Source organism: Triturus cristatus, chromosome 12, assembly GCF_964204655.1.
Source record: "Triturus cristatus chromosome 12, aTriCri1.1, whole genome shotgun sequence".
Classification (NCBI taxonomy): Eukaryota; Metazoa; Chordata; class Amphibia; order Caudata; family Salamandridae; genus Triturus; species Triturus cristatus.
The window spans coordinates 22,250,241-22,270,171 of NC_140595.1; the positions used below are offsets into that span (position 1 = coordinate 22,250,241).

Below are 19,931 nucleotides of genomic sequence, written 5' to 3' on the forward strand. Positions count from 1 at the left end.
TTTGGTACTGTTAGATGCTCCCATAGTGTCCATGTTGTTATTTTATATGAGTGACCAAATTACCCATGGGCTATGCAATAAAGGTGTATCTCACTAAAAATATCCATGAAGCTGTTATGCCTTCCAATCAAGCCCTTCTAAGCTGGTTAAGGAATGTTTCATATCCAAGTTTTAAGTTCTATGTTTGTTGCGACTTGAGTGGGAGAATTCAGAAGCAGGTCTTTTATATGCTGGCTGGCAAAGAAGGACCACGCTCAGGGTCACTTGTCCAATAAATCTTCTGTTTGACCCTGCCAGTTTCCTTTGATCATAACCTGTGTGTGGCAATGAGCTGCAGGCAGTGCAGCCTTCAGTGACCCAGGAGGTCGAATCCATCCAACCCCAAAACAATATTTTAACGGATATTATCTTTAACTAGAACTGTGTTGACTTACACTCTAGGGTGAGCCCAACCTGACTTGCATACAAACAAGGGTTTGCTCCGCCCACTCAAGGCTACTCTAAATTGTTACTGTTTATGTTTCAGAAGTGCTGCAAGTGTATTATGACAGATCCACGTTGCATTTTAACCCCTTCCCTGCAGGGGTAATTCCCCCACGGTGCGGGGGGCGGAGGGGGGGCGGCGCCGCTGTGCTCGTGACGAGCTCAGCTCGTCATGACTCACAGTGGAGCTGTGCTCAGGACAAGCTGAGCTCGTCACAAACCCGCCCACTGATGAATTCTTCCGCACAGGCGGGGAATTAATCGCGCGGGACGCGGCCGTAATGACTAGCTCAGCTCGTCATGAGCACAGCTCCACTGTGACCCATGACGATCAGAGCTAGTCATGAGCACGGAAGGGGTTAAGGCACACATCTTTAACCCTCATTGCAACAATTTCAACAAGACTACAGCGAGCCTCTTAACTACGTGCAGCGCCGTTGCAACACCTCAACAAGGCTGTCTCCACCAGATTATTATGATGCTGATAGCCGGGTCGAGTTCCACCTCAACAAATTTTTTATCTATACACTGAAGGTGACAAAACTACTGCTACAAGCATAGCTATGAGTATCACTAGAATTATAATGTGGCAATCACCTGCTTGCAATATCCATTTGAGGAACTTATTTATAAAGAAATGTTCAGAATGTATAAACAAACTCACCACAAGCATTTCTACATTCATGCAAGCCCCGACATCAACACTTTTCTATTCATCTATTCTTTATCTGGGATTCGAAAGCGCCATAGTGCACGCATGCACACCAAAGGACACTGCATTTTCTGTGAAGGGTAAGAGGAACATTAGAAACAGCAAAATATTTCCTAGAGAAACGTATTTTACGCATTTTGAACTTAACTCGTCAAAACACACTGCTGTTCAATGACTCCAGGACCTTAAAATAAATATATAACATGTAACATAGTTTGTACACTCAATATGGTATGTTCTGCTATAATTCTACCACGAATACTTTTATCACATCCAGCCAACCCACCAATAGAAGCTGAAGGGTTTGAGAACTATTTGAAGTCCTTAGATGGCCAAGATGTACATCCCAACAGAAAAAGCATTATTGGTTAGTGCACTTGGGAAAGATAGTCAAAATGTCTTAAATACTTACTATCGGCTCTTGACCAAGATTGTTAGCGATGCTGGTTGTCTACAAGGAAACAAACAAAAAAAAGACTGGAGAACTGATTTGTGAAGGATACCAATTTGTCATTTTACACCCAACCACAAAAAGTTGGGAAGACTATTGTTGAATTTGTTGCAAGGATGCGTGACCTATCGGTCAAATGTTATTTTGAAGTTATGACAAATGAGCTAATTCTGTATAAGTTAATAGTACAACGCAGGAGACTTTGGGCGGCAAAAATACATAATTAAAAGATGCCAAAGAAAGTGAACTTAGTTGAAAAATGAGAATACTGCAGAAGGGAGAGGCAAAGCAGTATGAGGAGGGAAGGTGAAATTGCAATTTAGAATAAGAATGATGGCGGTGAAGTAAGTATTACTTCAGAAGTATTCGTAAACCTTGAAGAACTTAACTACAAACAGAACAACAAAATCTGCAGCAGTGGTGGCAGAAGTTACCATGGTTCAGACTCAAAAAATCGTTAACCTACAGAGAGTGCAGGGAATGGGGACCAAGGAATAGTGCATGAATGTGTAGGGGAAAAAGCAATACAGCAGTAACATTAGAGTTGTCAAGTGAACCCAAGTCTGACAGCCAGGGAGATGATACTAAGGGTTAAGGCAGGTGATGTAAGCCTAAAGCTATTGATGATCTTGTCAAAGGAACAATGTTTATTTTAGAGAAGGCGTAGGTGTACTTAGTGGGCATGTACATAAAACTGGGGTGAAACCAGATGCTACTACGGGTCTGTATAAAGTTAGGAGAATACTGACACTAGTGAGGGCTGAAATAAAGAAAATGTTAAATGACATGGTGAAAGAGGGGATGATTGAACTGACTGAAATGTCAGATTGGATTTCACTAGTGATTGTCACAGAGAAGGCTGACGGAAAGCCCAGCTTAAAAAGAGTGTAGGAATTTACTTTGGGCAATGTGGCTAGGAAGCTGTAGATCCAAACTTGAATGGACGCGTTTTCCTTAGAAAGGAAACGGACAAAGTTCTTGGGTTTTCAAGGCAGGTTGTAGTCATAAGGTTTCTTGAGCTTGGAGCTGCTCAAGGAATTTGTAACTGAAAATGTAAGTCCCCTAGATTAAGAAGACATCAGTGGTTGATAATGCAAGGAGCAGGAACACCTATTAGCTGCAAGGCTGGGATGATCCATCAGTAAATGAGTATGGTTTAATAGGTGAGAGAAATGGCTCAATGTCACTGGACCGCAAGACCATGAAAGCGGACCATACAAAAAGTATAGTCGGGTGGAAGAATCTGTGGCTAAGTCTGTACAAAGTACAGTCATTGTTTTCTGAGATCATCAGCTTAAACTTTCTCTGAGAAGTTGTGATTATTAGAAACAACGGACCACATGGCTTGATTTCTATTTCTTCTTCCCGCACCGATTTCTCACATGCTTCATGTACTTTGACCAAATTAGCAGTGCTTAAAAAATTGGCACGCCGTGGTATTAACTCCAATATAAAGCCCAAACTGAAGTATTAAAATGAATGGTATTTGTGAGAAGTTGGCCTGATGTATGATGTCACTAGTTCTAGTGTACACCTTATATCAGTCCAAATACCCTTATGGTGATTGGTTGTAAAGTCAACCTTATAGACCAGCTATCCTAGTGGTAGCATGGACAAGAGCAGTCTTAGGCTAAACTCTGAATGGCATGTGAAGCCAGCTGTGATACCATATATAATCCCTTGAATACCAAATGAAAGGACACCACAACAGATATATAAAATAAAGTGTATTTATTCTAGTCAAACCCTCAGCACTCTTTATGAGATTAGAGGTAAGTACAACACAGTCTTATTTAAGCATACATTAAGTCACACAGGTAAGTAATACAGTTAGGCCCTAGGGGCCACGCAAACCATATACTAAGTAAGTGGTATAAGAACCACTGTCACGGAAATAGAATAGGCCTAGGGAATCGCTGGGGCTACACTACACTAGCGTTAGTTAGGAAGTGGGAGGCCCACGGGATTCGTGTGCAGAGTGGAAACACTCACGCGTAATGCGTAAAAGTCAATAGCAATAGTACAGTTTAGAAAACGGTAGATTTAGGACACTTCCGGAGTAGCTAGGAAGTTGAGACTTGAAAACTAGACACTAGGATAGTCACTATCCTGATGAGCACCGGAGTACCCAAGTTACCTAGCCCACAGGCTGCGGGTGCATAGGGGTGAAGATGCGTCGTTTTCGTCGTCGACTCCTATGGATGCCTGAAGAAAGATGCTGACAGGCAGTCAGTGAAGAGTGTCCGGTGGATCCCAAGGCTGGGATCAAGAAGAGAAGAAACCTGCAAGCAGAAGGGACAGAGTCAAGGTCACTAGCCAGTGACCACGTGGAACCAGGAAGGAACCAGGCGATGTCGTGAAGATTGCAGGTGAAGGTGAAGCTTGTCGCTGCAGCCAGGAGGACCAGGAAGCGTCGAGGACGACCAGGACCAGGAGGCGAGCTGTCCCACGAAGGCTCTTGCTGTCGGCGGCGTCGAAGTTGGACTAGGACTCACCAAGCCTTGGCAAGCGGAACCCACGAAGAACGGAGGACTTGCTTCTGGTGCAGACCAGGAAGGTCTGGGGTGCTTCTTCTTTGCAGAGAAGCGGGAGCCAGTCTGGAGGAGCCAAACCAGCGCAGAAGATTTCAGGGTGCGTCGTCACAAAGGCCACTAGCCAGCGGGCAAGCAACCGGACAGACGCGGCAAGCAGGAAAATGCAGAAGGGCCCCACGCAGGACTCGTGGAGTGTGGGGGGCTGATCTTCGGTGCAGATGGTGCTTGGGGTTGGGGCTTCTCAATCCCCGGTGTACAACTTCGAGGGTACCTCAGAAGCTGCGCTTTAAGTTACTAGCCACTTTTTCCAGGTAGCCGGTCCCACGTCGCTCGTCGCCTCCACGGATCTCAGCTTTGCTGTGGATGTGGATCAGGGTCGGAGAAGTCTGGAAGTCAAGGCTCTGGTCGGGCTCTGCAGTCGGTTCCTCGTAGAACGTGGGCAAAGCAAAGGGTAGTCTCTTGATGGTGCCTGTTTGCACAGGGTAGCCACTCCTTGGCTACAAGGGAGATTCTTCAGTCTTCTTCTTTCGTCGAATGTCGAAGGTCCAGAGTTTCTGTTCAGTTTTGCAAGTTCAGGATAATCTAAAGTCTTGAGGCCCAACTCCCACTCTTATACTAATCTGGGGGGCTGGGATACCTGCTAGGTCACGCCTTATGGGTGGGACCTGGGAGGGGGTGGTTACACCCACTTCCCTTTGTCCAGTTTCGCGCCAGAGCTGGGGCTGGAGTGCCCCAGCGCCGGTTTGAACTGGACTATGCAAGGAACACCTTGTGTGCCCCAGGCATGTCTCATTCCTTTCAGCCCACCTTGCCCCAATACACTAAAGGCTGTCTGGGGAGGTGCTAGCACCTCCCCAAGCAGGAAACCTATTGTCCAGGCCTCCCTGGCTGGGATCACTCCCAGCTGCAGGAGGTCAGACTTGTGTCGTGGCAGCAGCATCCATTTTGTGATGCTGAGGCTTTGGTTAGAGATAAACAGCAAAGTAGGATTTTAACATGTCTCTCCCTCTAGAAGGGAGGAATAATATCCTCCTCACCAGAAATGGTATGGGGGTATTATTCCAAAGTGTTAGACACCTTACACGACATGTTTTGATAAAGCCAAACCATAGTTACCATAACCGTTTAAGATTATAAGGCACTTTAAGAGTATATGGTAGGCTATATCATAGAACAGCTATAAGGACTTGGTTCCGAAAGCTGCAGACAGGCTCAGCTCATGCTAGAGCACCATCTCACATGTTACCAAGCACTCTGCCTCCAGGATTGTTAAGGCCTGCCATAGGAGTGACTGATAGGTACACATGTGTCTATATATAAGGGTAGATATAGGCATACTATATCTAAGCAAGGGGTGATTACACGACCTTGCCCCAGCTGAGTGATCAGCCAGTTGTGTCTGATTGGAAGGCCAGACCAGGGGTGGCATAATACATGCTGCAGCCCCTGGGAGGCCTAGGGTACACCTATGCCCTGGGTACCTAGGGTACACTGTACAGGGTCCAATAAGGTGATCCTTACCAATTGGTTATGTACCTAGGGTACATGGAGTCCATTTTAAAGAGAGAGCAGACAGCCTGAGACCCTGAATGGCAGGATCTCAGGCCAACTAAGTCGAAAAACCAGCTAGACACTAGGCAAAAAGTTGGGGGTAACCATAGTCAGATATCCACCTTCCTACAGTATTATTTGGCTGCTTCCTGGTAGCATCATATGTGCAAGCCTCGAAAAATCATTAAAATATTACTAGACATGCAGGTCTCGTGACTTAAATAATCTACTTGTCCTAATTATAATGCTCTTGACCCATAAACTGGTTTCAAATTATGTGATCCTGGGCAAATATTTAAATTCACCGAGCTGCCATTTTCTTCTTTATCACATGTGAGAACACCTTCAAATACCCAAGTTCAGCGCGTCTGCTGTACAAAAAACAGTTTGGTTTGATTTAATAGACTAAACTTTTGTTCCCTATATAATAAAAAAAATATAGCCACATAGAGGAGATACACACGGCCACTGACTTACTTCATAGTTCATTAACTGCGTTGTCATCAGGACGGGGACAGGGTTAATTCTCAAATCATGTTTAAAAAGAATCACTTGTAAAAAATACATACCTGAAGCATTAAGCGGTAGCACACGTATTTGCAAGCAGCCGATTTTCCATTAAAATGGCCACAACATTTCCCACTGAAATGTGGTTTTACTGATAAAACTATATAGTGTATAATGTTTGGAAATCGAGTTTCTGCAAATATTAGTCATTTGCACATCACCATGTAAAGGTTTCTGATTTGTTCTTTAGTAATTATTGATATATTTTTAGAATACTTGTACTATTCATTTACAAGCTGTTTAAATGTTGTGTTAGAAAAAAACCTGACATCTTACAGCCTTTTGTTTCACAATGATTGTCAGACAGCTAACTTGACAAAAACTTCTAACTGTAATAAGAGAAAGAAAAGTAAACACAATTTTCCAGGATAATATAACAAACAATTAGTAAAAAGACAAACTGACATTTGACCTGTGTCCTTGAACAGATAGCAAAAGTGTCAAGATAAAAACAAAATTTAAAGGCGTCTCCATTGCTCATTCTGAATGAAAAATGAAATACCAGCATTTGTAAAGCGCACAGCTACCTCTGGAGAGGTGTCCGACGCTGGGGGCATCGGGAAGATTAAGCGAGCTATTGCCCAGATTCACAAGGTGCTTGGCTAACCTGCCGCCAAGGATCAAAAGGAGAGCCCCTGTGTTCTGAAGTCAGCCACCCTGAATGGAGTCAGCCACCCTGAATGGACAGAACACTTGTTCCTTCCAGCTTAAATTCACTTTCCATAATGGACGAGTAGGTGCTAAAAATAGCTCGACCTGATAAAAACAGAATTGCCATAGCGAGTGGGCGAGTAGATTTTTCGAGGCCTGAGATGGTGTTAATGGAATAACCTGCCTTTCAAGGCCCCTTTTGATTCCATAGAACCTGTGGCTTTACCAATCTGCTTTGGAACACCTGCTCTTCTAAGAAGTATGTTGGTTCTCTCCGGCCTCTCTCTTGGAATATTGTCTTGGATGCAGCCTTGGGCTCTTACTTTATAAATGGGTTTGAAAACTAGCTTCGTTTTTTCAGAAGCATACAGTCGAATCCTGGGTCTCTGTTTAAGTCTGTTTTTATTTTTTCACCAGGTCCAAAAGCAATGCCCTTAATGTCTCACAGAAGATGATTGAGATGTTTGTGAGGACCAAGCACAGGATAGACAAGCGACATGAGTTTGCCTTGGTGGTGGTGAATGAAGATGCCATGTGGGTGAGTAAGATTGGCTAAACGTGAGGCTTGGCACTCTGTTTTTAGGACATTGAACTCCTAGTTTGAGCAGTTGTCAGGATGGCATCTTCCTGACTCTTTGAGGTTTGTTCCTTATTGATGAGGGATTGAAACTCACATTGAAGATATAATTTCCCATCAGTAGATGCTCTTGCTTAATAAGACGAAGCGGGTGGTGCAATGATACCGGAGTATAATGCAGTGTGGGGTCGGAGAATGGACAGAAGAGTACCAAAGTGCATTTATCACCAGTGAGACCTGTTCACTTGTTCCAGGAGTGTGCAAGGTAACTCAGAGGATTAAAATAGCTTTTGCAGAAATCAGTTAGTTAGTTACAGAAAACAGGATTGCAGCCAAAGGGGCACCTTCAGATTTTGAACAATCTTGGGTCAATAAAACCAACTGTTGGGGCACATCAACACCAATTACAGATAGTGCCTGAAAGCAAAAACGAGGCTGCAGCAACTGTATAAACTGAACATATTCAAAGAAAAAAATGAGATGGTTAAGTTAGTTACCTGGTAGAGACATGATCTAGCTGCAGATTGCTTACCTTTCAACTTCCAGGCGTCAAGCTAGATCCGGAAGATTTTTCTTAACATTACCCCTGCTCATCGGTTGAATCTGCATGGCAATAGTGTCTGGCGAATGTGTGCAGAGATGCCTACGTGGCCACTTGGCAGATATCAGAAACACGAACACCATGCTGTAGTAGCTGCTTTAGCCCTGGTGGAATGGGCCCCAAGGCCTTCGGGAGGTTGCTTCTTTGCCAAGGCATAACATATTTTGATGCAGTGGATAACCCGTCATGAAATGGCTCTTTTGGACAGCATGCCCCTTCTTTGCTCCCAAGTACCCAATAGAGTTGATCGTCCACCCGTCACTCTTTAGTGCGATCAAGGTAGAACAACCGCTGTCTTTTTGGGTCCAGACTGTGGAGACACTCCTCTTCTTTGGAAGGGTGTGGAGGTGCAAAGAAAGTGGCCAGAGTAACAGACTGTCCCAGATGGAAGGGAGTGACAACCTTGGGCAAAAAAGATGCCCTAGTTCTTAGTATCACTTTGTACGGGAAAACTGTCGGGTAAGGAGGCTGTGATGACAGTGCCAGTAGTTCGCTTACCCTCCTGGCAGAGGTAATTGCCACCAAAAAGGCTCTCTATATAGTGAGCCCTGCTGGGCTAAGGAAAGGATAAAACAGAGAATATCTGCTGAAGCAGATAAGGGTGTCAATGGATCGTTCTGTACAACATTTACAATATTTGTTCCATCTGCAGGCGTATACCAATTTCGTGGAGAGATACCTGGCTGCCAGAAGGTCAAAAGATGTCAGCTTTCTGCTCAATCTCCATGCAAGGAGACAGAGTGGACCGGTTCGGGTGGAGGACCCTCCCCTGCTGCTGCGACAGGATATCCTCCTGAAGGAGCAGCCTGATTGGAAGGATCGATGATCATAGCCAGAAACTCAGGATATCAAAGTCTGTGCCCAATACGGAGCTACAAGAATGACTTGTGCCCAGTCGCTCCTGATCTTCTTTAGCACTCTGGGCAGGAGTGGTATGGGCAGAAAGGCATACAGGAGGCTTGAGCTCTACTCGCCACAAAAAGCGTAGCTGAGCAAGAGCTGCTTTGGAAACTCCAATGCGTAATACTGCTGACATTGCGCGTTCTTGTCGGAGGCGAACAGATCTAACCAAGGTTTCCCCACTGCTGAAAGAGACCATGTACCACCTACGGATGGAGACACCACTTGTGATCGGCAAAGTACTTTTGGCTGAGTTTGTCTGCTCTGGCGTTCAGAAAACCGGCCAGGTGTTGAACCACCAGGGAAATGCCCTGTTGTTCCAGCCAAGTCCAAAGGAGCAGGGCCTCTTGACAGAGGGTCCACAACCCCACTCAGCCCTATTTGTTGCAGTACCACATGACTGTAGTGTTGTCCGCGAACACCTGAACCAGCCTTCCCTTTATGGATGGTAAAAAGGACTTAAGTGCCAGTCAGCTCGCACAAAGCTCCAAGAGGTTCATGTGGAACTTGGCTTCTGCCAGATACCAGAGTCCTCTGATCTCCACCTCCCGCAGATGGCCGCCCCAACCCAGAAGAGACGCATCCATCACAACTATTAGATCTGGGTGGGGAAGGGGGATGGGTCTGCCTCTGACCCAATCGTGGTTTGTCAGGCACCCCGGCAGGTGTTTCGCAGTGTCCTCTGATATCTTAAGAAGATCGGTGAGATTTCCTCGATGCTGTGCCCATTGGAACTTCCGGTCCAACTTCAGAGCCTGCATGCGCCACCGTGTCTGATCCACCAGCAGGATACAGGATGCCATGAGGCTCAGCCTCAGTTATTCTCACCCAAATCCAGGACAGAGGCTGAAACATCAGTACCAATCAATCAATCGGGAATTGTGAAGCGTGCTACTAACCCATTAGGGTCTCAAGGGGGAGGGGGGTGCACCTCAGAGTCAGCCGAAGAGCCAGATTTTGAGGCTCTTCCTGAAGGTGTGCAGAGTGAGGGAGTGTCTGATGTCGATCGGGAGGTTGTTCCAGGTCTTTGGCGATGTAGGAGAAGGCTCCTCCACCAGCTGTGGCTCTGTGGATGCGTGAGGTTTCACCGAGGTCAGCGGAGCGGAGGTTTCTGTTGGGTACCTGGAAGGAGACTCTTTTGTTAAGGTATTGGGGTCCGGTGTTGTGGAGGGATTTGTAGGTGTGGGTGAGTAGGTTGAAGGGTACTCTCTTCTCGACAGGGAGCAAGTGGAGTTCTCGCAGGTGTTGGGTGATGTGTTCCTGTTGTGGGATGCCGAGGATGAGTCTTGCAGCGGTGTTCTGGATGGTCTGGAGTTTGTGGAGCGGGGACTTGTTGATTCCGGCATAGAGGGTGTTTCCATAGTCCAGTTTGCTTGTTATGAGTGCGTGGGTGACCATCTTTCTGGAATCCGGTAGATCCATTTGAAGGTCTTGCTAAAGATGTGGAGGGTATGAAGCAGGTGGATGCGACCGTGTTGATCTGTTGGGTCATGGTGAGGTAGGAGTCTACTATGATGCCGAGCTTTATGGCGTGGTCCGTGGGAGTGGAGGGGTTGCAGAGGGCGGTGGGCCACCAGGTGTTGTCCCATGCTGAGGGGGTGGGTCAGAGGACGAGGAATTCCATCTTCTCCGAGTTGAGCTTCAGGCAGCTGCTGCTCATCAGGATGCAACGTCTCATTCCTTCCTGGAAGCTGAGTCTGGTGGTAGGGGGGTCCTTTGTAAGGGAGAGGATGAGCTGGGTGTCATCGGTGTAGGATACTGTGCTGAGTCCATGCTGTCTGACTATGGCGGCGAGGGGGGCCATGTAGATGCTGAAGAGCGTGGGGCTGAGCGATGATCCTTGGGGTACTCCGCAGTTGATCTCAGTGGGTTCGGAGACGAAGGGCGGGAGTTTGATTCTTTGGGTTCTGCCAGTGAGGAAGAGGTGGAGCCAGACTATGGCGGTTCCCTGTATGCCAGTGCTCTGGAGTCTGGCGGTGAGGGTGTGATGAGAGACGGTGTCGAAGGCTGCAGAGAGATCTAGTAGGATTAGGGCCGTAGTGTGGCCTTGGTCGAGGAGAGTACGGATGTTGTCTCTGGCGTCAAGGAGGGCAGTCTCGGTGTTGTAGTTGCTTCAGAATACAGATTAGGACGGGTCGAAGATGGAGTTCTCTTCGATGAAGTTCGTTAGATGGACGTTGACGATCTTCTTGTGACTTTGGTCGCAATGGGGAGGAGAGAGATGTGTTGGTAGTTTTGAGGTCCGTTGGGTCTGGAGGGCTTCTTGAGGAGGGGCTAGGCTTCTGCACGTTTCCAGTCGTCTGGGAATGTGCCAGCTTAGAGTGTGGCATTGATGGTGCATCGTAGCCTGGGTGCTATGGCGGTGGCGGCTCTATGGAAGATGTGCAGCGGGCAGGGGTCCATGGGAGTTTCAGAGTGAATGCTTTTCATGGTCATGGTGGTGTCTTCGGTGGTGACCAGGGTCCAGGCAGAGATGGTAGGCTGGCTGTCCTTGCTGAAGGAAGCAGTGGTTCCGCTGTCAGTTCATTGAGGTTGTCGTAGAAGGACTTGATTTTAAGATGTATGTAGGAGCCGAGTCTGTTGCAAAGGTCCTGGGAGGGTATGATGTCCGTGGTTTCGCTGGTGGGTTTGGTGAATTCCTGAAGGATGCTTAAGAGTTCCTTAGAGTTGCTGGAGTTAACGGGGATTTTGTTCTGGATCCTGGATGTTCATCGCCTGAATATCCTGGACTCGCCTTTCGGGAGTATAAGCCTGAAACTGCACCGTGCCCAGAACCGCCCCTATGAAAGGGAGCGTCTGAGAGGGAGTCAGGTGTGACTTCGGTACATTGATAGTGAACCCCAGCATAGGGTTCCTGCAAGTCCAGCGCTACCATCCAGTCTGCAGAGTTCAGGGCAGACAGGACCTGAGCTAAGGTGAGCATCTCAAACTTCTCCCTTTTGAGGAAGTAGTTGAGGGCTCGGAGGTCTTAGATAGGACGATGGCCTCCGTCCTTCTTTGGAACCCGAATAAAGTGGGAAAAACAACCACAGCCTATTTCTGGCCGGGGCACCCCCTCTAGTCTTAATGGGGAGGGAGTAGCCCCTTCTGACTATTTGCAACACCTACTGTCCGAGGTAATATTTTGCCAGTGGTGGAGAAGATGGTGTATTCTGCCACCAACTGGGTGAGAATGATCCTGGGGATCAGACTAAGAAGGTTTTGCAGTGGAGGAGAGGGATCTGGCTTGGCTCAACTTCTGGCCTCCCGACACACAGGGCTGGGGTGAACTGCATCCACGGCCCCGCAGAGGTTGGTGAACTTGCTGGGCCCTCTGGACAGAAACAGGTTGGTGCAGTTGGTAGCCCGCCCGTAGCCACGAAAGAAGCAAAAAGCAGGCACAGGCCAGGATGTTGTAGTGGGGCCCAAGGAGTTGGCCGTAGCCCGTGAGTCCTTGAAGCACTCAAGTGCGGCATCTGCTTTGTCTCCAAAGAGACGGCAGCCATCAAAGGACATGTCCATAAGGTTAGTTTGGACATCCCTCGAAAAAACCAGACTTTCTCAGCCAGGCGTGGCGACATACGGCCACCATCCCGGAAATCACTCTGCCCAGCGAGTCTGTTGTGTCTAAGCCACATCTGATGGCAAACTTTGCTGCATCTCTCCCATCTGAAATGGCTTGGGAGAGTAGGATCCGGTCCATTTTCGAGACCCTGGGCAGCACCTGGGCAACAGTGTCTCATATCGAATGAGAGTAACTACCCAAAAGGCATGCTGTGTTCACCGACCGCAATGATAGACAGGCAGAAGAAAAAAAAAATTCCAAAGCTTTCCAGTCTCTTGGATTCCCTGTCCAGAGATGCAGATGGGAACGCACCACTGGAAGTGTAAGCTTGAACCACCAAGCTTGGTGGGGTGGGCGGTGAGGAAAACTGGGTCACCTGGTGCATGGCGATGGCGGCGGGCAATCGTTCTATTCACAGGAGCCCCTGTGCTGGGCTTGGACCAGTTGCCCAGAAGAACATCCGTTAAGGCCTCATTGAATGGCAGCAGGGGTTCCGAGCCGGAGACACCAGGCTGCAGGACCTCTGTCAAGACGTTAGTCTGGACTGCCACCCTAGGGAGCTGCAGTTCCAAGACCTCCGCAGTCCTACGCTCCGCCATAGTGAATGATGCCCATACTTCGTAGCCAGGTTAGGTGGAGACAGCATACCAGAATCTGAGGTGTCTAGACCACTGGTGTCACTCAGTTCCTCATACCAGTCCATGTCTTGTGGTTGTGGGATTTCAAAGGGATCCTGCTCCCCCTCCCAAGCCTCCTCATTCATTCTTGACTCTTCATAATATGGCAGGGTGAACTGCATAGAGCCGTACGGCTCAATCGGCACTGGTCTCGGCCTCTGAGGACACCCGACCGGCTCTATGTCATTGGGATTGAGGATTGGGGAGGAGCTGCCAGTGGACGCCGGCGATGCTGAGGAGCTCGGTGGCGGACACAGCACTCAGTAAGGTCTCTGTGGAGCTGTGCCGTGCCGAAGGCGCGGAACCCACGGGGACTACTCCGTCATCTGAGCCTGCAGGGCTCGAAGGCACGCAGGCAGGGTCAAGCCGCCAAAATATGGTACATATGGCATCATAAAACTCTCTAAGTTGGCCCCAGGCTGGGAGGCAAGCGCAGAGCCTACCCAGGCACCCACTCCAGGGAGCATGGCCTCGAACGCCGAGGTTCCTCCACCTTGTTGCATGACGGGCAGGGTGAAGTTGAAGCACGCTTCTACTTCTTGTGCGTTTTGTGGTGCCTCTTACCCTACTTCGATAACAGGACTTTCTTCTCGACCGAGACCTAGACCAAGATCGGCGAGGTAACCTCTGTGGTTCCGGACGCCGGGCTACGATCAGCTTTAGGCACCGCTCCCTCAAAGCCTTTGGCGCCATGGCCTGGCAATTGGAGCACAACTTTGTGTTGTGGTCGTGCCCCACACTGACAGACATGGCACAGTGACAGGCACCGCACTGCTTGAACCCAGAGGTCTTCTTACTAGACATTCCTAGCACACCAAAAGGAGTCGACAAAACGTCTGTCCAAAAATTATGGGGTAAGCTCTCTTCGGAGCTGCGCTGGCTGCCGCGGAAAGAAAAGAACTGACGTCAGCACACCAGAGTGGTGGTTATGCTGACTACGTGGATGTCACGAAGACTAACACGACTCCATGCGGAGTCGACTGACACCACCTACCGGTGCGCATGGGTACTGCTAAGAAAAATCCTTCGGATCCAGCCTGATGCCTGGAAGTTCAAAGGTAAGGAATCTGCGATGAGATGCCTCGATCAAATATTATGGCTCTTTACTAGTATTGCAAAATAATGCAAGTTATAGGAAGCCATAAATATTCCTGTCAATCAACTACTCTATAGGAGTGTATGATTGCTATCTAAAGCAAATAACCCCTGAAATGTGCAAGGTATTCTGAACTAGACCACCATAGCCCTTGCTCAAGACACTGTTCATAATATCACAAATGACAGTCAATTACATTACCGGTGACCATTGACATAATCAGTGACATCACCGAGGTCGCAATGCTTGCTTTCAAGATAAGTATGCTGCCTGTGATCCAGTTTTCTGTGTTTTCTGTTTATTATCCTTGTTTAACTTGTTGCTCTCTTGCAGCTGTCAGGATTCACCTCAGATCCACGAGAAGTTTGCAGCTGCTTATATGACTTGGACACGAATATCTGTGATCACTTCAGTATCCTTTTAAGACTGGACACAATGGAAACACAAAAGACCTAGAATTTCGGGATTTCATAAGAGTATGGAATTGCATGTTTACTCCGTGAAATGTATTTTAAATTCCAGTATTTGTCAAATTTTTCACATAGAAAATAGAGGTAGTGCATTCCTCATGCTTCTAAAGCCTCTTCAGATGCATTGATTAAATGTTGTTAGTCAATGTATGTGAGGGTGGAACTGTGCCTTCTCCTAGTCCCATGCCATTAATGTTAGGTTTTCAAATATTAGAGTATTACCAACATAAAAATAAATATGAAAAAGAAAGGGGATACACCCAGGCAAATATAATCAGTCACACAACTACTTGTTTGTTCAGAAATGTGTAATTGCCAAAGGTCAGCATCTTGAAAAAACTCCAACACAAGTTAGTACTTTATTTATTTGTTTATTTTTTTGAGGTTTCAAAGCTTCTGCATTGTACACAGCATTTGACTTGAGCCTAATTCAGAAACAGGTCTTGACATTTTGTGCAAATTATGTATTTATAAAGGAAAATGTGGTATCTGTGAATTGAAGTCTAGTTTGCGCTATTAAGGAATGTGTTTGTGATCTAGTTGGAGATTCTCTGTGAGAACAGTAATGTTTGCTTCTGATAGGGCTGATAGATTGAGCCTCTTGAATTGAATAAGTATCACTTAATATCTAGTGAGAATGGCTTGGATGCGGTCTTTTAAATCGAGACAAGAGAATAAGTGTCTAACTTTGGTGTTTGCCTCTTGGGTAGTGAAGAATACAGAGTGTAATTGCGCCACAATTAAAAATGAGGCATTGGCTGTATTTTGGGCAATCAGAAAATGTAAGTACTTCCGGTAGGAAGAAAATGTATGTGTTTTCTCTGAAAATAAAACTCTTCAAAAGATGTTTGAGAAAAGGGGTTAGTTGCCTCCAGTGGTGGCTGGTGAAATTTAAAAGTGGTAGGGCTTAAACATTTGTCCCGCATTGTACTAAGTGAGCAAGTGAAGCAATGAGCCCCGAATGTTACAAGCCACATTCAAAGGGTTCTGACAGCAGGTAAAACTGTGAATTCTACTTCAAATTTTCCTAAAGAGACTGATTGAAAGCTATAGATGTAAAGGTTCGTTCTGAAGTGTACTCTTGAAATATCCACATTAACAACCCCCCCCCCCCACCCCACCACCACAAGCATACCAATTTAAGTGCTTCCAATCCAGACGTAGCATAGCCAGAATTCCAGGTGGAAAACTGAAAATGCTGGCTATCATTACAGAGGTGGGAAGCTGTACAGCCAAAAGCATGATAAAAAAGTACCTTATCGGGTCCATCGCCGCCTCCGCTCCTGGCCAGGTCCCTGCCCTGCTGCTTTCCTGCAGGAACAGAGAGCAGCCACCAGTCAGTCTCTCTCACCTAAGCCAATCACAACGCTGCAATGGCAGCCTTGTGATTGGTGGGCACGGCGCCCAGGTGGGCTCCTATGGGGAGGCCATTTTCTCCAAGTAGGCTGCATGCAGCCTACATAGAGGAAAGGGAGAGTGTGCATGGCAGCCTTGGCGGCCCCAGAGGGCCGATCAAACAGTCTGGGCCCACAACAGTGGGCAAGCCACTCCCCCCTGGACTGCTCGCCCCCAACCATGCACTTCTGCTTTCTCGCAGTGCGATAAGCAGAAGCATAAAATGGTAGTTTTACCATTTTATGTTTCGGCTTCTCGCACTGTGAGAAAGCAGTGGGGTGACACGCCTCCGCCCTAATGGAGGAGCGCCCCTGGTTTCCTCTCACGTTTGTAAATCGCCAGGATTACCAGTTCGATGCCAAGTACATTCATGGTGTCTCAAACAAGGCTGCTGACTGTCAGTGCTGGATAGTCTATTCTTCAGAGGAACAAGACTAGTTCCTCCTGTGAATTTGAGGTCGAGAGTGATTTATATGACAGTTAATCATCAGGTTGTGTGCAAAACTAGGGAGAGGCTATCGAGGTGTTTATAATTGAGAGGTTCAGGAGTATTTATTTTTGGCCTGGTTTTGGATCTGCAGGTAGAGAAAGGGTGGTTAGGAAGTGTTTTGATTGTAGCATGAGAATGCACAAGAAAAATAGTCTATCGCTTATGGTGTGCAGATAAGTTTCCTAGGAGCCCTGGGAGAAAACTGCTTTCAAAATTGTGGGGCCTGTGTCTAGGGATGCTATGCAATTGTTTTTCTTGGTTTTGAAGGATCTTCATTCTCGTTGTCCTGAGATCGCTATGGTGAGAGAGGTGACCGCACGTGTGGTGATTAGGTTTTTCGAAAACTTATTCTGCCCTGAAAGCAATCCCAATGCCATCCTGACAGGCAATGAAGTCAGTAGACCTCTAACAAAATGAATCTTTCCTTAATAAGAGGAATTGTGCCCAAGTAGTGTGCTCTTTTGCTTTGTAGGGGTAAGTGCATTGGTTGTTAAAAGCCAAGTAGGCAATGCAAGCATGGTTGCAGGTCTTCTAATTTGGAAGGTGAAATCCATGAGCTATATATTTGCTGTTTGTGTTCCATTATGGTCTGTAAAGGGATAGACTGGGATGTGGTAGGCTGTTTCAGTCTGACTTATTGATGGGTTATAACGGTCAGATGTCGAAAGACTTGTTGTGGTCCATACCTAAACCTTAGTGGGTTTTGTGTCAGAACATTTCTTGGTTCTTAAATCTTAGTTTCTCGTTTGCCGTCTTGTAACTTATTTACTTGCCTCTTATTCACTGGTTTCCTTCCTGGTTTTCTGTTTGTCCCACCCCATGAGCCTAGTTTCTTAAACATCCTTCTAATGAATGACTTGTATCCTTCAACTACTCCCATCCAGTGAACAGTTTTTCTTTTTCTTTCAGCACTAAATGAGTGTGTGATTTCTTGCTCTTGTTCTCATGTGCTGCCCCACACTACCCCCTAATATACATACCACCAAACTTTCAGTGGTACTCTCCACCCCGCCCAGCTTGTCTGTAAAAGCACAGCAAAATGTATATTTTTGCCGGAGTTTGAAGGAAGAGCAACCTTTAGCATCTTTTTTGTTTTATCCTGGGCATCCTACATTTTGCATGAGAGCCTACTGCGTAGCACACTAATGCGTTTATGGCGCATGAGGTAGGGGCTGGCTAGTCTCTCAGCCGCTATTTGAGGCAGAAGGTATACTTTGCATGAATAAAAAAGAAACTTTTTTTTTCTTGGGGGCCCAAACATCTGCTCCCTGGCCTACTGCAGAGGACCAAATGGATGAGCATTTGTTTCAGTTCTGAGTCCTTTGAAGGTAAATTAGAACTTGGCGAGCATTTTCTTATACATTTGCACACTTTTCCCGTATTAGTTTTAAATTCTGTTCAGAGTTTGATGAGTGAAAAGTATCTGAAAAATAAAGTGTCAAGTACAAAGATTGAAAATAGTTAATCCAATGTACAGTTTTGAGATATCTTAAGGTGTTTTTGCTTCTTCTCTTGTATTTTGAAATGTTTATTTTCATTTAAATTTTTATACAATACTTTACAAACAATCTCTGGTAAAGCCAATAGCTTTGCTCCCGCTTTATTTTGCCACTTCCCTTTTTTAAAGGTGGCTGTTCACTGCTTTTTTGTAGTCTTAAAAGAAATGAAATATGACTGATGAATCAGTAGGTGGTAAAGTCATTGGGGTTCTGGTCATCTTCCTTCTGAAGTGAGGACCAATCTGTAGAACAGGCTTCGTCCTTTGTAAGCAGCCAGCTTTGAGGATAGTAATGAATCAATCCTCTTCTGCTGGTATTATAAACCTTCGTGGGCGGCTCTGCACTATCCATATTGTCCATAAAAGTTAAACTGTTGACACAACTTTATTTAAATAAATGTGATTAAACATTAACCATTCTGTTGCATTACCCAGTGACCCAACTTGCTAAAATTATACCTTCCTCAACTGAATAGCTGACGTTTTGTGGCAGCATCTTGTTGATTCACAGGCTACTGTTTTTTTAACCTTTGAATGCTAGCTGCTTTGTATAGTAAAAGCTACTGCACTTAGTTATCTTTTCATTCCAACAAGCATCTCTTAAGGTGGACTGTTCAGTAACAGGTTTATTTATTTTTTATTCGAGAGAAAAAAATGGGTTTTGGACACCAACATGAAAATCTGCTAATATACAAAGATGTTTTCTGTGTGTAGACAGACTTCAGTCTACATTAAGAACCTGAAAACAGGCACACATACATCTGTGATGAACTGTTATGGGATAAACAAGCACTTTATAGGTGTTTCCTTTATTGAGATAGCTTTCTAAACCGTGATTAGAATTAGTTGATTTTTGTTACTATTCTCTTGTGTGCAGGATTGTTGCCACCCAGTCACTTTACAATAAGTCCTTGATCCATTACTGCTATGTCAGGCCTACCTTCCCACAGGTTTATGTACTCTAAGACATGGAATAATGATCACTGTACAAAAGTAAGGGTGAGCATAATATGTTGAAGCGCATTACTGAAAAACGGCAAAAGTATGCAAAATTAGGCAGAATTATGCGGGCAAGTAACCCAGTATTTAGCGCTAATTTCCTAGCGCCAAATGCACCTTTGCATAAAAAAAGGAACAGAGTATGCATTTTGCACTAAGAAAATAGCTCTAAATGTGACAGAACAGCGGCTCGTGCTCGACAAGTTTGTTGTTCCTGTGCTCCTTAAGTAGGATTTTTAAGCCAGAGTACTGGTAATAATGCGAATGGGCTTTAGCCCGCTATTTTAGGTAATTTCGCGTCGAGGGATGTGAAATTTCCAAAATTACTCCGGCATAATTAAAATTTCACCCCGTCTTATACAAAAGTCGTTAAGGAGAGTAACTTGTACTATTTTCAATCTCCTAGGTCAGCAGCGTGCAGGCATAATTATTGAAATGAATTTTCTATTTACCTGCAATTTGTGGCTTTAGCAAACATATTTTTCTAAGCACATGTAAGGATGGGGGTTCAATAACAGATCCTTTTAATACAATTTGTGTGTATTATGAGGAATGCATTTTCTGTGGCCTGCATGGATCTCTATTGATCAGATTGGTTGATTAAGATTTCTAACCTTAACTCCTAATTAAAAAGATCTGGAAGGCCTGTTCAATTTAATGTAAGCATATGTGTTCAATTCCTTTGAGGGATGCCTGTAAGAGCAAAAGCAATTCAAATGTCGGTTTCTTTAATAT

At 45.9% G+C, this 19,931-nt stretch overlaps 2 protein-coding genes across 3 annotated transcripts in view; one reads left to right on the top strand and one right to left on the bottom strand.

Moving 5' to 3' along the window:
* Positions 1-19,931, bottom strand: part of USHBP1 (USH1 protein network component harmonin binding protein 1) — a 291,429-nt gene that overhangs the window by 256,887 nt on the left and 14,611 nt on the right. The window contains exons 4-5 of the mRNA XM_085638300.1: positions 1,608-1,646; positions 1,148-1,266 (exon numbers count right to left, since the gene is read on the bottom strand). Coding sequence (XP_085494426.1) covers positions 1,148-1,168 — 21 coding nt within the window. The 5' untranslated portion in view covers positions 1,169-1,266; positions 1,608-1,646. The remainder of the gene's footprint in view (positions 1-1,147; positions 1,267-1,607; positions 1,647-19,931) is intronic.
* Positions 1-19,931, top strand: part of BABAM1 (BRISC and BRCA1 A complex member 1) — a 34,177-nt gene that overhangs the window by 7,766 nt on the left and 6,480 nt on the right. For both annotated transcript variants that reach the window (XM_085638303.1, XM_085638304.1), the window contains exons 4-6: positions 7,367-7,487; positions 14,678-14,756; positions 19,831-19,855. In XM_085638303.1, the coding sequence (XP_085494429.1) occupies positions 7,367-7,487; positions 14,678-14,756; positions 19,831-19,855 (225 nt within the window). The remainder of the gene's footprint in view (positions 1-7,366; positions 7,488-14,677; positions 14,757-19,830; positions 19,856-19,931) is intronic.